We start from the raw sequence: 19671 nt of genomic DNA on the forward strand, positions 1-19671 counted from the left end.
TGTATTGGTAATAATAAATTTGAGAAATTACTGTGACTACAACAATTTTTAGAAGCACCTGTCCCAGTAAAGTCAGAAGGAATCTTATATTCAGAATATGCGTGTATTAGTGGAAAAAAAGAAAAGACTGTTTATCTAAAGACTCATCCTCCAATTAGAGCTGCTCAGGCTTTAGAAGGGTTGAAAATAAGTGTGACAAAACATCTGGGACCCAAATGGTACCCTCTGAAAAGATACTGAGGCATTCCATCAAAATTAGGATAGAGTAAAACATCAATATTCATAGTAAACTTCAGGACTTAGAACACTCTCATATCTCAAATACAAAATCCAAGAAAAAAGAACTCCTTAGGGACGATGTATTGAGATAACAACCAAAGCTGCCTTTAGATTCCCTGTCAGAGCAGACTTTAGTGGTATGTTAAAAATGAACAAAATGTAGGAGAAAAGGCATATTTTAATGATCAATACACGTTACATAAAGATTTTGTGTTTATGATATTTTTTCTTCAACTTTCTTCCTTTAAATCTCCTACTGTTAAAAAAAGAAATTGGTTAATCTGACAAGGTTAAATTACTGACATCTGGATGGGACATACATTCCATTAACATTTTCAACAGATTTTAAGAACCTTCAATTCATGTCTGGGCCTCATCATTATAAGACATCTTTTTCAATCTTCAGAATTGAAATTTGGTTCCTATGGCAACCTTTTATTCCAAAATAAATCCAGGAATTTAACCTCAATTATTCTCCACCTGTGCCCTTTTTATGAGAATAAAAAATAAAATATTACAAGTGTAGCTCAATAAATTTTCTATAAAATAACTGAGTAAATCAAATGATTGAGGGAAGAAAGATACTCCTTCAAATAAAACCTTTCTTTGCTCAATATTCTTTTTTTTTCTTTTAAGAGTAATTTTGTAACAGGATTATTTATTTATGTTGTAAATTCTTATTTTAACCAGCTAGTCTTAGGATGGGTTACATGCACAAAGATCTCAAAACTTTGACATCTGGTACAAGAGAGGGTTATTAATGTTTATATAGTAAAATCAGAATCAGAGAGAGTACAAATGGTTTCATTGGGAACTAATTCCTGGGAAAGTAAGAAAGCCAGGAAGATCACAATTACTAACTGCATTTGACAAACATAGAGACTGTTGGATTGAAGCAAACTTCTAGATAACATTTTTTTAAAACTAAATTTCGTATAGGGAGGTGCTGTGAGAAAAAAACAAAACAAAACAAAAACATATTATGACACCATGAATCCACTGAGGAAAACAGCACTCCCTGATGCCTGCTCCTCTCAGCTGCCCCCACCAGGCTCACACTATTCGTCACCTTTTTCCCTCCAGTCAACACTGGCTTCACCACAGACTCTAGTTGGCCTTCCTTGTTTTCTCCTCAACTACAGGTACGGAACTCCTCATCCCAGAATCTTTACCAGTGTCCTGGTGCTGCACTAAAACAGTCAGGGATCTTTTGATATACCGGTGATCTTAAATTCAGACCGCTGTATCTGAGTAAATACAAGATTAATCTTTCCTTATTGGAAACTAATATTTATAGAGTAGCTATTCTAAAATGGCCTATATTTTAAGAGCAGCAACATGCACAGGAAAGGGGAGGAGAAAAATAAAATCTCTGAAGTTGCTTTTCCAATACAGAGAATAAAGTGGGGGAAAACTTTAGTCTCTTATAAAAACCTTCACAACAAAAAGTAAGATGGGCTGGGTAGGCACGTCCTTTAGAGAGGCAGAGTAAAGAAAAAGGATAAAGCCAGACAGTCTTCATGTCTGCACTGAGTCAGAAGAGTGAAAGCATGGTCAGAAATGAGTAGTGACGATAAAAAGGGAATAGACAGTCCAAAAGAAAAAAACCACTAAGAAATTTCATTCTGGGAATCTACACTTAAATCCCAACAGTCCTGTGCTGGTTCTAACTGTGTCTTAATCAGGAGCTTCGATCCCAAGACATATGAACCAGCAATAGTGTCCTAGTGTCTCAAAGTGAAAAATCTACCTACCAAGTATCTATAAATCCTCCCTTCTTTGAGGAGAGGAATGGCCAGGTAACACAATTCTGGCCAATGACACAAAAGAAGAGGTTTCTGGGAAAGCTCTATTTTCTTTTTTCTTAGAATATAAAATGTTTCGTTAATAATTTTTATATTGGTTACATGTTGAAATTATATTTTTGATATATTAGGCTAATGAAATTACATATTTTTTTATTTTTTAAAGTAAATGGTAGAAAATTTTAAACTACATATCTAAATTACTCCTTGTGATTGGACAGCACTGTTTCTAAAGATTTTATTTTATTTTACTTTTAAAGATTTTTATTTATTTGACAGAGAGAGACAGTGAGAGAGGGAACACAAGCAAGGGGAGTGTGACAGGGAGAAGCAGGACCACTGAGCAGGACCCTGGGATCATGACCTGAGCCGAAGGCAGACGCTTAAGGGCCGAGCCACCCAGGTGCCCCCAAAGATTTTATTTTTAAGTAATCTCTGCACCCAACATGGGGCTTGAACCCACAACCCCAACATCGAGTCACATGCTTTACTGACTGAGCCAGCCCAGTGCCCCTCCCCAGATGATTCTGATGCCTCATATGACCACTGAGGAGCGCCAACCAAGTCCCACCCCCTGTTTTATAAAGAAGAAACTGAATCTCTAAATGGTAGAGTGACAGCAAATATAGTCTTCATTTCAGTGTGTTCTCCTAGTGTTTGTCCAGGTTGAAATTCATGCTCTACCCCTTTCATAAGTGGTATTTTTCCACTGTGTGAAACAGTAGCTTTTCACTAACCCTTAAAAGGTAGAATTGTAGCCGGCATTATTTAGTCATTCAGTCTCTTCCAAAACTGGTCATTCGGTGCTTTCCTGCATACTATGTCCTTGTCATTGTGACTATATTTTTTGTATTCTCAAAACATCTTTATCAATTCTTATTATTACTTTTTTGTTATAAAGGTAAGTTGTGAGGCTGATTTAATCATTAGACTTTAAAACGTGATTAAAACTAATCCTGAATTATCATCATGATCAGTATAACTTCATCAGATGCAGAAACAAAACCCACTTTTTTTCTCATTGTTGAGTTGTTGTGAATGTCTGGGAGTAATTTATCCATGGGGTTTTCTTTTCTTTTCTTTTTTTTTATTACGCTATGTTAGTCACCATACAGTACTTCATTACCTTTTGGTATAGTGTTCCATGATTCATTGTTTGTGTATAACACCCACTGCTCATTGCAATACGTGCCCTCCTTAATACCTACCACCGGGCTAACCCATGCCCCCACCACCCTCCCCTCTGAAACCCTCACTTTGTTTACCGGAGTCTATAGTCTTTCATGGTTCATCTCCCCCTCTGATTTCCCCCCCTTCATTTTTCCCTTCCTTCTCCTAATGTCCCTCATGCTATTCCTTATGTCCTACATATAAGTGAAACCATATGATAATTGTATCTCTGCCTGACTTATTTCACTTAGCATAATCCCCTCCAGTTCCACCCATGTTAATGCAAATGGTGGGTATTCATCCTTTCTGATGGCTGAGTAATATTCCACTGTATATATGGACCGCATTTTCTTTATTCATTTGTCTGTTGAAGGGCATCCGGCTCCTTCTACACTTTGGCTATTGTGGGCATTGCTGCTATGAACATTGGGGTGCATGTGCCCCTTCTCTTCACTACATCTGTATCTTTGGGGTAAATACCCAGTAGTGCAATTGCTGGGTCACAGAGTAGCTCTATTTTTAATGTCTTGAGGGACCTCCACACTGTTTTCCAAAGTGGCTGTACCAACTTGCATTCCCACCAACAGTGTAAGAGGGTTCCCCTTTCTCCACATCCTCTCCAGCATTTGTTGTTTCTTGCCTTGTTAGTTTTTGCCATTCTAACCGGTGTAAGGTGGTATCTCAATGTGGTTTTGATTTGAATTTCCCTGATGGCTAATGATGTTGAACATTTTTTCATGTGTCTATTAGCCACCATTTGTATGTCTCCTTTGGAGAAGTGTCTGTTCATGTCTTCTGCCCGTTTTTTGACTTATTTTTTTTTTCTGGGTGTTGAGTTTGAGCAGTTCTTTAGAGATCTTAGATACCAGCCCTTTATCTGTAATGTCATTTGCAAATATCTTCTTCCATTCCGTGGGTTACCTCTTTGTTTTGTTGACAGTTTCCTTTGCTGTGCAGAAGCCTTTTATTTTGATGAAGTCCCAAAAGTTCATTTTTGCTTTTGTTCCCTTGCCTTTGAAGACATGTCTTGAAAGAAGTTGCTGTGGCTGATGTCGAAGAGGTTACTGCCTATGTTCTCCTCTAGGATTTTGATGGATTCCTGTCTCACATCGAGGTCTTTCATCCATTTAGGGTTTATCTTTGTGTATGGTGTAAGAGAATGGGCAAGTTTCATTCTTCTGTATATAGCTGTCCAATTTTCCCAGCACCATTTATTGAAGAGATTGTCTTTTTTCAATTGGATATTTTTTCCTGCTTTGTCGAAGATTAGTTGACCACACAGTTGATGGTCCATATCTGAGCTATCTATTCTGTTCCATTGATCTATGTGTCTGTTTTTGTCCCAGTACCATGCTGTCTTGGTGATCACAGCTTTGTAATATAGCTTGAAATCAGGCAACGTGATGCCCCCAGCTTTTTCTTTTTCAACATTTTCAAAGAGCTGGAACAAACAATTCTAAAATTTGTATGGAAGCAGAAAAGACCCCTGAATTGGCAAAGCTCTATTTTCTTGATATGGGTTCTATCCCACCCTATTTCTTCTTGCTCCTTCCTCCTGCCTGGAATGAAGACTTGATGGCTGAAGATTTAGCAGTTATTCTGTTATTAGCAGTTTTAGCAGTTATTAGCAGGAGGACAAGGGAAGAGTAATACCTCAAGATGGTGTCACAGAGAGGATCTTTAATGAGAGCACAAAATCACTCTTATCAATGCAGGATAACTGTTTTTGGATTTCTTGTTAAATGAGAAAAGAAATTAATCTTATTTTGTTAAAACCACTATTACTTGGGTTTTCCCATACATACAACCAAATTCAGTCCCTAACTGATACTTTCCTATTCCCAAGTGGAGGACATAGGAAGTGGTAGGAGCAGCAATCTTCAGTTTTACAACAGGAATACCCCAATTTGAAACTTGAAATCAACTATTCTACACAGTGGTTTAATTTTCACTGCATTTCAGATACATCATAATTTTAAGTGTCTTTTACAGGCTAGCCTAAAAACCTATGGTAAAATGCCTGTTGGGCTCCACACTCGAAATTCTGGAACCTAACCTGTTCCTAAGTTAGAAATAAACATTCTCACAGAGAGTTAACAAAAGTCTAAAAGCCAACTTAAATAAAAGAAGGCGGTCTATTCCATTAGATTTTTCTTTTTGGATGACTTTATAACAAGATATGCTGATACATAATTTTTTATTCAAATGTATGTTCTTATAGTTCCAATATTTTCCACTGTTTAATTTAAAACTATTAATATTTAGAACATATCTTTATTATACGTAAAGAAGATTTTAAAGCCAACTTTTTAAAATTTCTAAAAAATTATGGGGTGGGGGCAGCTGAAATTGCCTAGTAATGTTTAACTACACACTGCTGAACACATGCCCGTGGCGCACAACGTTGTCTCCATGGAGTTGTGTGTTCACACAAGTGTGGGACAGACAGGATGATGTTTCTGACTTACAATTTATTTTTTAAAAAAGGAGAAAAGAAATGGTAGTCCTTCAACAGAAAAGTGAAGCACAAAGTCTCGAGGTTGTAAGTTCTGTCTTGCGTGATTATGGTTGCTATGGCAAATACTTTTTTTAAACACAGAAAGAATAACCACATTAAATTGACAACAATTTCTCCAGTTGCAGCTGAATTCTGACCCTAGCTTATAAAAATATTTTTTATTTTAATAATAAATTTAATGTTTCAAATGACCTCGTTCCTCAGTTTTGGCCCCAATTCTTTCAACTACTTGCTGTGGAACTAAAAATTCTTTAGCAATAAAGAATAAAATAATCACCACTCAATCCCTTTGTGCATGTGAAATTTTAAAGAAAAAATTGTTTTCCTTCTCCTTCACACATTCCCCAGAACATGTGCAAGGAAACTAAATTGTGTGACTATAATACCTTGAACAAATATGCCAGTCTACCCACAATTAGTCATTAACTTTCTTAATTTGCACATGTCTTCTAAACAGGTAAAATGCCTTCATGGAAATTTAAATATAGAAAGGAATTTCTAAAATACTTTAACAAAATGTAATTTGTTTAATTTTTAATTTCTTAACCTGATTATGACAAAGACACTTAAGTATAGGGAATGAAACAACAATTAATCACAACTTTAGCATAAGATATTTTGACATCAAAGGGATTTATGAATATTACCTAATTTGCTCTTCTAAAAATATTTAAGATGTGGGTGTTCCACCTGATTAATGATCTTGGAAATCTGTCCTTTAATTTGTTGCCAAGAGTATGGTGAATACATATAAAAACCAGGATGTTAATACAGAAGCTACTGACATCAGCTTTTTCTTAACTTCATCAGATACTTTAAAACAAAGGAGGATACAGACAACATTGAGAAGATCCACAGGCTATTCATAAAAAAGATTAAAAGCTTAGAAAATAATACCTGCACAAAGGTTAAAGGGACTGAAATTGTTCAGCCAGAAAAAGTCTGAGGATATAATTTAATAAGTATCCAAGTGTATATGAAGGGTTCGTCCACAGAAAATAGTGACCAGCTGTTTTCCATCTTCAATGAGGGCAGAATAAAGGGAAGCAGACAGATTGAAGCCCAGGGATTTTAGTTAAATAAAAGGGATGATTTCCTGTGTGAGTAATGACCATTGTAATGGCCACTGTGTGTCTATGGAAACCCTTTCTTCAGAGGCCTTTACAAGAAAGACAGATTTTCATCTGTATAAGGAAGACTCCTATTTACATATTTGTCTGTGCTTTTCCTAGTAAAAGAGGTATCTTATGACCAAAATATCTACACTGACAGGTCCAAGCTGGGTCACACATCATTAAACATTCCACAGACCAAGAGCACACAGAAGAGCAAAACATATTCAGTACCCACAGGAAAGTTCAAACCACTGTAGCCACACATTAGCTGGACATTTTGTACCTCTGTCAAGGAAAACCAAGGACTGCTAACTGCCCAGTATTATTATGGGTATTTGCACCCAGCTGCAAGTAGGAGCTGTAGTTTACTGCTGTCACCTTTATTGTCATGATCAATCTACTCAGTTAAAGATGCATACAGCAGTTTTTCATGAAAAAATGGTAAGATCTCTGATGTGGAAATGGGATTTCCCCTACACACTCTGCTACACTGGTTAATTGTTTCTTGGCAATCAAATTCCATCCTTAGCAATTTATTCCTTTGGCACAAAGCTCTGTAATTTGGGGGGGAAAAAAACTCATCAACATAAAACACTATTAATCATTTTATAACTACATATCCGGTACTTTCCTAAAATAGGTTTGGGGAGGAAGAAGAAAGGAAAGGAACTGAACCAGAGCTTGGAGAGAAGATGTCACTAAGCAAAGAATGGGACACGGAAGTTGTTGCTCAGAGCAAATGGTCCCTCACAATTTCATCTAGGGACATTAGATGAATGAGGGAGCGGGAATACCCAATGGTCAGTCTCCCCTTCTTGGTATCTCTCCTAAAGCCTTTTAAAATCCATCTAGAACCTATTTCCAGGATAAACTCCTAAGAATCTAAAGCAGAACCTAATTTTCTTTCTCTTAGAAATTAAGTGAAATTACAAGAATGTATTGTCCAAAATGAAACAATAAACTGACATATTTTAAAAGTCACTATGTATTATAGGTGTATGAAAAGAAGACTTCTTAAAAATATGTATTCAACTACAATTGCTTAACCCAATATTTAATCATTGATAAACAGAGTATGAAAGGTTAATACAAATAAACAGTGTAAAACCTAAACAGGACCAGTTATTCCTCCACCCGCTCTTTTTTTTTTTTTAAAGTAGACTCCACACCCAATGTAGAACCAAACACAGGGCTCGAACTCACCACCCTGAGATCAAGACCTAAGCTGAGATCAAGAGTTGGACACTTAAAGGACTGAGACACCCAGGAGCCCTCTTCCACCCATTCTTAATACTACACGGCCTCCGTTTTACTTTACCATCTGGCTCACTCTCTGCTGACTATCTCCGCAGTGTCTCACCCTTCCTAAATACTCCAGGTTCATTCTAGGCCCTGAAAGCAGAGTAAAGCTGCTTATTTCCTCGTTCTAAAAAATGGTTATCAGTCCTAGCCACACCTCAGAAATACTTGTACAGTTTTATTGTTTTTATTTTTTAATTTATTTTTTAGAGATGCCCAGGTCCTACTCTAGTCTGCAGAACCAGCATCTCTGAGGGGCTGCTGCTGTGATGGACACTTGTGAGGCTAGCTACACGGACCCAGGAGCAGGGTTTATCTTGTAAATCAAGCCCACTGCTCCAGCCTGTGGAAATCCCTGCAGATTCTGATCGTGTCTTAGAATGTATTTTTATTTTGCTCCACTTCACGTCATTTGCAATTCTAACAGACTTTCATTCTATAGCTTCATCCAAGTTTCTGTAAAAAAATGTTGAGCCTAGCCAGGGCTGAGGCCTAAGCCCTGTAGCATCAATGAGAAATCTTCTCGTTGACAATTTATGATTTAACACTACGGCTGACTGAAATTTAGCAACCACCGCGTGGCCTCTGGAGAGCGAAACACTGCATTTCCCAGAACTCCCTGCACCTTATCCTGAGTAAGTGCACTTTCTCATGAGTGAGAAAGCAAGAAGTGAGGCAGAGGCCATGAGCCTCCGGCAAGCGCGGTCATGATGTGAAGGTCTCAGAGCAGCATGCCTGCATCCAGTCACCAGCCTCACAGGGGCAGGAGCACTGGTAGTGTTCACAGCCCTGAAGAGCGAAAGACACTGCGCTCAACCTGTAGTACTGAACTCCAGAGGCCAATGGCAGCCTCTGGATTCACTGCCTTCCTGACAATAGCAGTAGTAGTAGGTCCCATATGGGGTCACTTCTGGGATGCAGGAGTCATTCCTAAAGGCCTAGTCTACACAGCCCTCTCCTCCAACCTTTCCACTGATTTTGTTAATATTCACATCTCTGACTTAAATCTCTTTATGTTTAAAACACCTAAAGCAGTTTGTTTCCTCCAATCAACTCTGACTGATACAAGCCTATTTAGGTATAACCATTCAACCCTCATAGCAGAACTATCGGCTACTTCATAATACACAGTGTCTACAGGATCTCTTCAGAGACTTTGCCAAATACTTTCCCCAAATCCTAAAACACAATATCCAAACCCAGCACTTCCTCTGACCTAGAAGCTTAGCAATGCTGTCCAAAAAAGGAAATATTATTCTGATATGATTTGTTCCCAGCAACCTATGTGTTGTTACAATGATCCAGGTCTCCTTTCCTACAGGATTCATAGATGGGTTAGATTCCTGCCCAAGAGGGATGTCAAGGTCACCAGCTCCTGAGTAATGATATGATTTGGGGGCCAAACCTGGGTCTGTAGACTGGTTCCACCGCTTACTTGCTGACGAGTCGCTTCACCTTGCCAAGTCTCAGTTTCCTTGGGGGAAAATGGTAGTAACAATGCTACTCTATAGGGTCCTCGTGAGGGGTCAGTGAGATCATGTATGCAAAGCCCTAAGCACAACGTATAAGCCCTAAGCTTTTACCTACTGTCAAACGTTCATAATTCCCACTGGATAACAGCACAACATACAAGGATGGAGAGAGCCATCTGACTCTGGAGCCAGAGTGTGAAAGACCTGGGTTGCAATGCAGAAGCCTGGACTTCCCCTGGCCAATGAGGAGGCCCCAGGGGGATGTGAGTGGGAGCAGTGGGAGAGGGAGGGTGAAAGCAATGCCATCTGCTGAAAACAGGTTCGGAGAGTTCTTCTGGGGACATGCCCTTATGCTGACTTTTTTAAAAAACAGATCAAATTTTAAATATTTTTTGTCACTTTTCTCTACTTCCCTTCAAAAGATCTTTTAATAACTTTGCTTCCTAGAGTTATATCATCACACTTTTCAGAAGTAAGGAAAACAGGTCCATAATTTCTAGCTTTATGAATATATATGAAAATGAATATGTATAACACGTATGCAAACATAATTTACACTGACAAGGATATGATAACTTATTTGAGACTCTGATGGAAAATGCTATGGAAATCAGAATCTTCAGCACACAATATAACACTGTAGAGAATTTAGAAAATTAAAAATAATATGTTGCTATAATTTTGGGGGGGACAAAAATGCTAAAGACACATTAGCAAATGGGGCTTTGGTGACATAACCTGAGAACTCATACCAACTCATCTAAGAAGTTTTAAAGACAACTTAGATCATGAAAAGCAAAACTTAGATCATGAAAAACAAAACTTAGATCATGAAAACCAAAACAAAACAAAACCTAAAACTAATTATGTGGTTTCAGGGAAAGTAAGGTCTGCCCCCATAACTTCTTTATATTCTTTACTATTGCTATACTACAGTGTGAATAACCCTATGGGTTACACTAACATCACTTGATTAGATTTGGGGGAACACTAAGTCCCACATTATAGAATGATGTCTAAATTGCAGGCACTTAAAATACATGGAAAGTTGGCTCATGGGATTTAAAATTTGCTAAAGCACATAAACAAATGCAAGTATATAAGCCACTATCTGCTCAACTTAAAAATGAGCTTTCAGTAAAATCTCTGTGGCCAAAAAATATCATATTTAGGGCATAAAATTATAACATATATTGAATGATTTCTGTGGCTGTCAAAACTAAAACTCACTACAAAAAATATGTGGAAATCTGCACAGTAATTTTAATGCATGATGTCTGATAAATCATCATCACATATCTCTTCCGTGAAATATAATCCAACATGGAATTAGATTGTATTAAAAACTCATTTTTAATAACCACTGATTATATGTTGATGTTCAACTATGTGACTGCATAGAAACAGGTGCTTATGTAGTTTTGTAGGGAGACCAGTAGTTCTCTAGAAGACACAACAAAGCACTCAATGGTCATCTAACTGATCTGCTAAGAATTACAGAGTTTTTTTTTGTTTGTTTGTTTTTTTTAAGAATTACAGAGTTTGACTAAAAGAATTTTATCAGCTGCGGAACAGCGATGCTACGTGCTAATGGGTAATATGCTGTAAACTGTCTTATCATAAGGTCTTTTTGATCTACAGGGCACATAACTTGTACCCTAACACTAGCTGGCTTTGGAGGCTCCAAGACCATCCAATATAGTTGGGTAAGCATGTTCTGGATGCAGAATGCCTACTGTAGTCAGAAGCCTAGCTAGGAATACACGCTTCAGGCTGCTTTCCAGGGCAAAGGCTCAGGAGACTCACCAGCTGTGGGAGATTATAAATAAATTCATATCCCTTTTCCAGTTCCCACCCAGGAATAACTCTATGGCAATCTGATGGCATTCTGTGCCTCATGACCTCCCCTTTCAAAGTATACAACCATAATGTACGCTGTATGAGCTAGGAAACATGAAGAAAGCACAAGCAGTGAGTGGCTTGAAGTCATGAGGTAAGACTTACTAAGCAACCTCATGGGGGGAGCAGCAAAAAGAAAACAGAAATGTCACAGAGGAAACTGCTTGCTATTTCCATTTTATAACAGAAGCAAATCCTTGAATATTTATAACTTTCTAGGCTCCATAATCCAAGAAATCATGTATTACTGCTTTTGTGCCATTTAGAAGCAGTGCTATGAGTAGAAAACAGCCTAGTGCTTAGACTTTGACACTGACCACATGGGACTAGGGTAGTAGGGGGAAGAGGAAGGTCAGTAGGAATCGAAAGGTAATTAATCTGCTTTTGCCTATAACTGTGAAATCACAATGTCCAACCTTGTTAACTGCAATCTTAAAAAAAGCTAAATACACACAAAAAGAAATGCTAGTCTGTGAAAGTATCTCTGTCTTCATCACTCTGTAAGCAACAGAGATCAGAGAGAATGTCTTAATCGTCATTTTAGCCCCCGCAGCACACCTGGCACTGTGCCTCACACATGACAAGTGGTAGTAAATATGCACTGAATTGAATTTTCTCCAGGAGTATCCCTGTCTCTTGATCCTTCTTTCTAGTGTTTCTTCTTTTCCCAACCAAGTCCTTATTTCTTCTCTTAGCTTGCACCCCCTGTTATCTGTGGCTTAACTGATAATTTAGACAACATGAAATAATATTATGTTGTATTTATTGGAACAGAATTTTATGTTCACTTTTTTATTGGAAAAGTAAATGTTAGGAATGCTATCTTTTTATCTCTAAAATACTTTACAAATTAAATTAAGTTATGGGTTAGCATCTTTTAACAGAAAAAAGTTCCATAACCCTAAGTTAGAGATGTGCTGTTTTCTGCTATACTAAAATTAAAAAAAAAAATTTATTTATGCCATACTTTTTTTTTTTTTTTTTTTTTTTTTACTGTTAAGTAATGCCCAGAAACAAAATTTTCCACAACTGGCTACAAAAAGTAAGACAAGAACTATCCTGGTTTTGATAGAAGTGTACTTTTCAAATAGAAAATTAATATTCAACAGGAAAAAGCCACATACTTTTCATAGTTCCATCTTCTTCTTCTTCATCTTCACTGTTTATAACCATGGTCCCCAGGTCAGATTCTAACATCGTGCTATTATGTTCAATCATGGTCTGGGCCCCTTCACTCATCGTGCTCGTGGCCTTCATCGTCCCCACACTCTCTGAGCTAGTCTTCACCATCGTGTGGGAATCCAGCTCATCTTCGTCCTGCAAGCAAAAATACTGCCATGAAGGAAGACTTTTCTAAGACACCTGCATTTCTTCATTCTTAACAACATGACAAGCATATTATACTTTTTTAATTGAAGTATAGTTGACACACAATGTTACACTAGTTTTAAGTGTACAACATAGTGATCCAACATCTCTCTATATTATGCTATGCTTACCACAATCATAGCTACCATCTGTCACCATACAACACTATTACAATACCATTGGCTACATTCTCTATGCTACACCTTTCATCTCCATGACTTATTTATTCTGCAACTGAAAACCTGTAGCTCCCACTCCTTTTCACCCATTTTGCCCATCCCCCTCTTAACATTATTTATATAAACATTTTATAATCTATATAATAAAAACATTTTACTTTTAATAATGAAAAATACTATTATACTACTAACTTTAATATAAAGACATACATACAAACGTTATCATTAGAGCCAAAGTTATCCAAAATAATCTAAAGTTTTAAGTAATTAAAGCTCAAGCAACAGAAATTGCTTGATGAAATAGAAGGCTGTTAGTTGTTTTTTAAAATAAGGATTAACAGTCAAGAAATGGGCAGAAGACATGAACAGACATTTCTCCAAAGACATATAAATAGCCAACAGACACAGGAAAAAATGCTCAACATCACTTGGCATCAGGGAAAAACAAATCAAAATCACAATGAGATACCATCTCACATCAGTCAGAATGGCTAAAATTAACAAGTCAGGAAATGACAGATGTTGGTAAGGATATAGAGAAAGGGGAACCCTCTTACATTATTGGTGGGAAATGCAAGCTGGTGCAGCCACTCTGGAAAACTGTATGGTGGCACCTCAAAAGTTGAAAATAGAGCTACCCTATGACCCAGCAATTGTACTGCTAGGGATTTACCCCAAAGATACAAATGTAGTGATCTGAAGGGATACCTGCACCCCAATGTTTATAGCACTAATGTCCACAATTGCCAAACTATGTAAAGAGCCCAGTTGTCCACTGGCAGATGAATGGGTAAGAAGTGGTATATATATATATGATGTAATACTACTCAGCCATAAAAAAATGAAAAATCTTGCCATTTTCAACAATGTGGATGAAACTAGAGGGTATTATGCTAAGCGAAATAAGTCAATCAGAGAAAGACAATTACCATATGATCTCACTCATATGTGGAATTTAAGAAAACAGAGGATCATAGGGGAAGGGAGGGAAAAATAAATCAAGATGAAACCAGAGAGGGAGACAAACTGTAAGAGACTCTTAATCATAGGAAACAAACTGAGACTTGCTGGGGGGTGGTGGTGGTAACTGGGTGATGGACATTAAGGAGGGTACATGATGTAATAAGCACTGGGTGTTATATAAGACTGATGAATCACTGAACTCTACCTCTGAAATTAATAATACACTATATGTTAATTAACTGAATTTAAATTAAAAAGATAAAATAAGGATTAAGATAGGTAAATGATGTACAAATGCAAAACAGAAAATATGGTGACAAAACAAATACAAGAGAGCACAATTAAAGACGAAATATGTTGGCACTATTCTAACAGCCATAACGTTTACATAACTTTGTACAAATGCCACTGGCTTTTTTTTGTTAAAATTATGATAAATACATATAACATAAAGTTTACCATTTTGATAATTTTTCATTGTATAGTTCTGTGGCATTAATTACACTCACAGTATTAACGCAGTCATCACCAACATCCATTTCCAGAATTTTTTCATTATCCCAAACAGAAACTCTGTTCCCAGTAAAAAATGACTCTTCATTCTTCCCTTCCCCCAATCTCTGGTAACCTCTTTTCTGCTTTCTGTTATGATGAATTTGTCCATTGTAGGTACCTCAGATTAGCAGAATCAAGCAATATATGGTCTTTGTGTCTGGCTTATTTCACTTAGCATAATGTCTTCAAGGTTCATCCACGTTGTAGCATGTATCAGGATTTCATTCCTTTTTAAGACTGAATATTCCATTACATACACATACACACACACACACACACACACACACACACACACACTATTCATTTGTTGATGAACACTAGGTTGTTTACAACTTTTGGCTATTATGAATAATGCTGCTATGAACACTGGTGTACAAGTCTCTATTTGAGTCCCTGTTCTCAATTCTTTTGGGTCTATGCCTAGAAGTGTAATTCTGTACCATATGGTAATTCTTTTTTTAATTTCTTGAGAAACCACCACGGTGTTTTCCACAGTTGCTACACCATTTTACGCTTCCACCAACATTGCACAGAGTTCCATTTTCTCTACATCTTCACTGACACTTGTTCTTTTCTGTTTTTTGATAGTAGCCATCCTAGTGGATATGCAGTATCTCACTGTGGTTTGATTTGCACATCCCTAGTCTACTCACATCCTTTGCACATTTTTGACATAGGTGGTTGTTTTTTGTTGTTGAGTTGCAGGAGATCATTATATATTCTGGATATTAATCCCTTAGCAGATAATGATTTGCAAATATTTCTCCCCTTTTTGTAGGCTGTCTTTTCACTCTCTTGATGGTTCCTTTGATGAATAAAAGTTCTTAATTTTGATCAAGTTGAATTTATCTATTTTCTTTTGTTGCCTGTGTATCTTAAGTTACCTTTTATTGCTTTTGTTATCATATCCTAGCCATTAGCTTTTAAATGTAAATTCACAGAAGGATCAAATCAGTAACAGAAGTATGAACAAAAAATTGCTCTTTAGAACGTTCATCAAAGATAAACTGAAATAGGGCCATAAAAATAACAAATTCTGTTTGAGAGACCAAACGATCTGTTATTTGGAAAAAGTTGATCATGCGGTGAAATTCATTTATATCTATTCCACTTTAAGTAGAAACAAACAAGCAAAACCTAATTCTGACAGAGGTCAAATACAAATACAGAGAACAAGAGCATCCATGTTGTTCTCATCTGTTTGATAGCCCTTCCTCTTCCTAAACCTGCATGATAAATTCAGCAGTATCTCTCAAAGTCTTTTGTGCTTCTTTCATGAGTCTCTTTTAGAAGACTTCTTCATTCTTATGCTTCAACTATCTAACATGTTGAAGACTCCCACATCTTGAAATTTTCCTGATTTTACTTACTACTTAAAATGCTTAATGACGTTTAAAACTTGACATTCCCAAATCACATATCATTTCATCTACCTCTTTTGTCTCTCCTGTCTGCTGCCATTCCCAACAATAATTATTACAAAGCACAAAACTCTTCATTACCTACACGAGAGTAAAAAGTCAACAGGTCTTCCTAGGTTTATTCTCTCTTTGATTCCCCATATTCAATCAGTCAGCAAGTTCATCTTCAGAAATCTCTCTCCCAGTTCCACCTTTTCTTTTCCATTCCTACTGCTGAGTAAATTCCTGATTACCTCATACTTGGGTGAAAACAGGAAAAGCTCCCTGACTGAACAGTCTCTCCCACCCTGACCTTCTAGAATCAGATATTAGTTCAAATCCTGGCTCAAATCACTTAATAGATATAAGACCTTTAGGCAAGCTATTTAAACTCTCTAGATTTTAGTTTCTTTCATTGGAGTTATGATGATTAAATGAGAAAAGACATGCAAAATGCCTACATATTACTAGGACCAAAGTAGTTTCACACTTTCTTCAAAGTCCATATTCCACACCAAGCTTTCTTGAATATTATTGTATCATAATATCCTACTGAAATCTCTAATGGCCACAGTTCTTGCCTGCATTAAAAGCTAAACATTTCTGCCTAGATTTTAATGTCTTCTATATTACTTTATTTTATCTGGCTAATCTTATTTTCCCATTGTTCACATATCCTCCAATTTAGTCAGGCTGACCTTAACTGAATCTCCAGCTGCTATAAACCCACGTCACACTAGGTCATTAAGACTTCCTCTTTGTTTATGTCTTCTTCTCTACTCAGAATGCTCTTTCCTCTCTATCCATTTTAACTAAATGGTGTAGTCCCAGATCAAGTATCTATTACCTTCACGGCTTCTTCAGTTTTTATTAATTGTCCCCTTTTCCAAACTTCTATAGAATTTATAATCTGCATCACACGCTCCTGCATTTAATTTTATGATCTCATACTGTGAATAACTGTTTTGTAAAATCTTTTATAAACATAAGTATCTTATAGATAAGAATGCCTTTACAGTACTTCTGAATTTACTCAAGTGTTTTATTTGGTATTCTGTATACAGTAAGCATTCATTATATATTTACTTTTTCACAGAACTATAAAATCATGGACCCGTAATAATTCAACACCTCATTTTATATCTGAAAAAAATGAGGATCATAGAAAGGAAGAGACTTCCCCAAGGACACATACTTATTTAAAAGCAAAGCTGTAAGAAACTAGTTCTTATATTTCTTAGTCCATTACTCCACTAAGTGCATGTACCTTACTTATATATAAATTTTGATCTACTTGAATGCTTAAGCTAGAGGTACAGTTTTACAATTTTAACAGCTTATATCTCCAGCTCTTATTCCCAAGGTGTGTTATACAAATTTTTCGGTCCATCCTAGTGAAATCCGCCATCTTCTCTTATTTATACTATTAAAAACAGCTATTAAAAGTGTTAAAAATTATAAGCTATACATGTAAACTACATATATATAGTGTGTATATATACATAAACTGTTAAAAATATAAACTATTAAAAACTATTTAAAAAACTGCCTCTGCACAGTTTTCACGGTTTCCACTCCTGCCCACTTTAGTCTCCCAAACAATAGGCAGACTGATTCTTTCAAAAGATAAATCAATCACTTCATGTTATTCTCCCGCTCAAAACCCTGCATTTGGCTTCCTATCACACTTAGAATAAAATCCAAAATCTTTCTCATCCAAATGTGATCTGGCTCAGTAATATCTGCCAAGCCTATCTCCTATCACATTCCTTCTCACTCACCAAGTCCCAGCCATAGCCTCCCCTTGGCTGCTTCTTGAGCATTCTAAGCATGTTCCTCCTCAAGCCTTTAAATTGGCTGATCTCTCAACCTGGAATGCTCTTCCACAAGACAGCTTTATCCTTTACTTAACTCCAGTCTCCGCTTAGATGTCACCACCTTAGTGAGACTTTTTCTGACCAAGTTAAAACCTAAGTCTCCATCGAATACAGGCTATTCTGTATTCTTCACAGCCTATACCTGGCCTTCTTACCACTAGAATGGTTTGATGAAGGCAGAGGCTTCTTTTTCGCTGATTAATCCCCAATGCTTTGAACACCTGGCATATAAATAGGTACTTATTAAAAATTAATTTAATGAATGGATCTATTTATATTTTCACTTACTACTTCATTCAATAAGCGTTTACTGTAAATTTATAATATGTCAAGGAGTGGACCAGGCATTGGAGATACAAAGATAAATAAGAAACAGTTTTGCTCCATTTTGGTTTTTTAAGGAGTTTGGTGTCTAACAGAAACTGACTGCCATGTAAACAATAAATTCCAAGGCAATTTGTCAAGTACTATGAGAAAAGTATTGGCAAAGTACAATGGGAGTACCAAGAATAGAGCCTCTAACTCTGCCGATAACAAATGAAGAAAGGCCTCACAGAGGAAGCTGCCCTTAAATTAGGTCTTAAAGGATACATATTATATATGTAACATATATACATAAATTTGGGTGAGTGCTTTATATCGTAGCTTCTTTTTTTAACAGGACTACTACACTCAGCCATCCCTTCTCAGCTCAGATACCCTGAGACTGAATTAGGTGCAATATTCTGTACTGTCATAGCACCTCATGCTTATGCCATTCGTATGCTTACTACACAATACTGTAATTGTCTATACACTTGACTTGTCCAAATCTCTCATTAGATTCTAAAATCTACAAGGGCAGTAACCAAATCTTAACAGTTACCTTCCTGGTATCTAGCCTGCTCCAGTACAAAGCTATTAAACTAATGTTAAAGTCCTTATTATGAGGTAGTGCCAAAGCATAGAACTAAGGACAGTGTTACGTAAGGTTCTACAGTAGAATTTTATTTAAACTAATGTATTATTTTAAAATATAGAATGGCTATTGAAGAAACTTTGAGAGGGAAAATAATGCTATTTACTAGAATTATTAGTTGATCATTTTTCTAATAATCATAAAAACAGTTACCAGTGAGTCAGAAGCACTATGCTATGGACTTTTTGTAGGATACTCCCATTAATCCTCTTATTAATCCTGTAAGATATTAACTCCATTGTGCAAATGATGAACCTGAAGTTCAAATGAGTTTAATAATTTGTCTAAGGTCATACAACAAATAAGCAGAGGAGTAAGGATTCTAAATAGGTCATTCTAATTCTAAAGCCCAAGATCTAATTTCCAATTTTATAAGGCTTTAAAATTATTTACAGCACTTCGCAAGTCTAGCTGAATTTATATTAAAGGTTAGTTGGAGCATGTTTACATATATAAACTGATTTGTACTTGGTTCAAAAGCTTAAAAAGACAAAACAAAACTGGAATTTAATCTTTCCAGTAGACCCCACTGAGGAGGAAGAGAAAAAGTTGATTTTCTATCAGTTGTTTTAAAAAATTGACTGCTAGTTTAATATCTTATTTTATCATGGTTGCAACCAGTTTAATTCCCAAAACACTAACTCTATTTTTATATGTGTGAGTCATTTGTCTCTTATCCTTGTAAGATTCAGTGCTGTGACAATTAAACTTAACAAGAAACATTCCATTTGGTTGGTGTGAAATAATACTTTTAGTCCTCCTATATGCCATATTAGAGTTGAATCTACAAGGGGATAATGAGAGTTGCACCTCT

General features: G+C 36.5%; 1 protein-coding gene across 5 annotated transcripts in view; it reads right to left on the reverse strand.

The window, feature by feature from the left end:
* Positions 1–19671, reverse strand: part of STK3 (serine/threonine kinase 3) — a 262758-nt gene that overhangs the window by 67516 nt on the left and 175571 nt on the right. For all 5 annotated transcript variants that reach the window (XM_026495662.4, XM_026495661.4, XM_057308112.1 and 2 more), the window contains one exon: positions 12682–12874. In XM_026495662.4, coding sequence (XP_026351447.1) covers positions 12682–12874 — 193 coding nt within the window. The remainder of the gene's footprint in view (positions 1–12681; positions 12875–19671) is intronic.

The sequence above is a fragment of the Ursus arctos genome, unplaced genomic scaffold (genome assembly GCF_023065955.2).
Source record: "Ursus arctos isolate Adak ecotype North America unplaced genomic scaffold, UrsArc2.0 scaffold_6, whole genome shotgun sequence".
NCBI lineage: Eukaryota > Metazoa > Chordata > Mammalia > Carnivora > Ursidae > Ursus > Ursus arctos.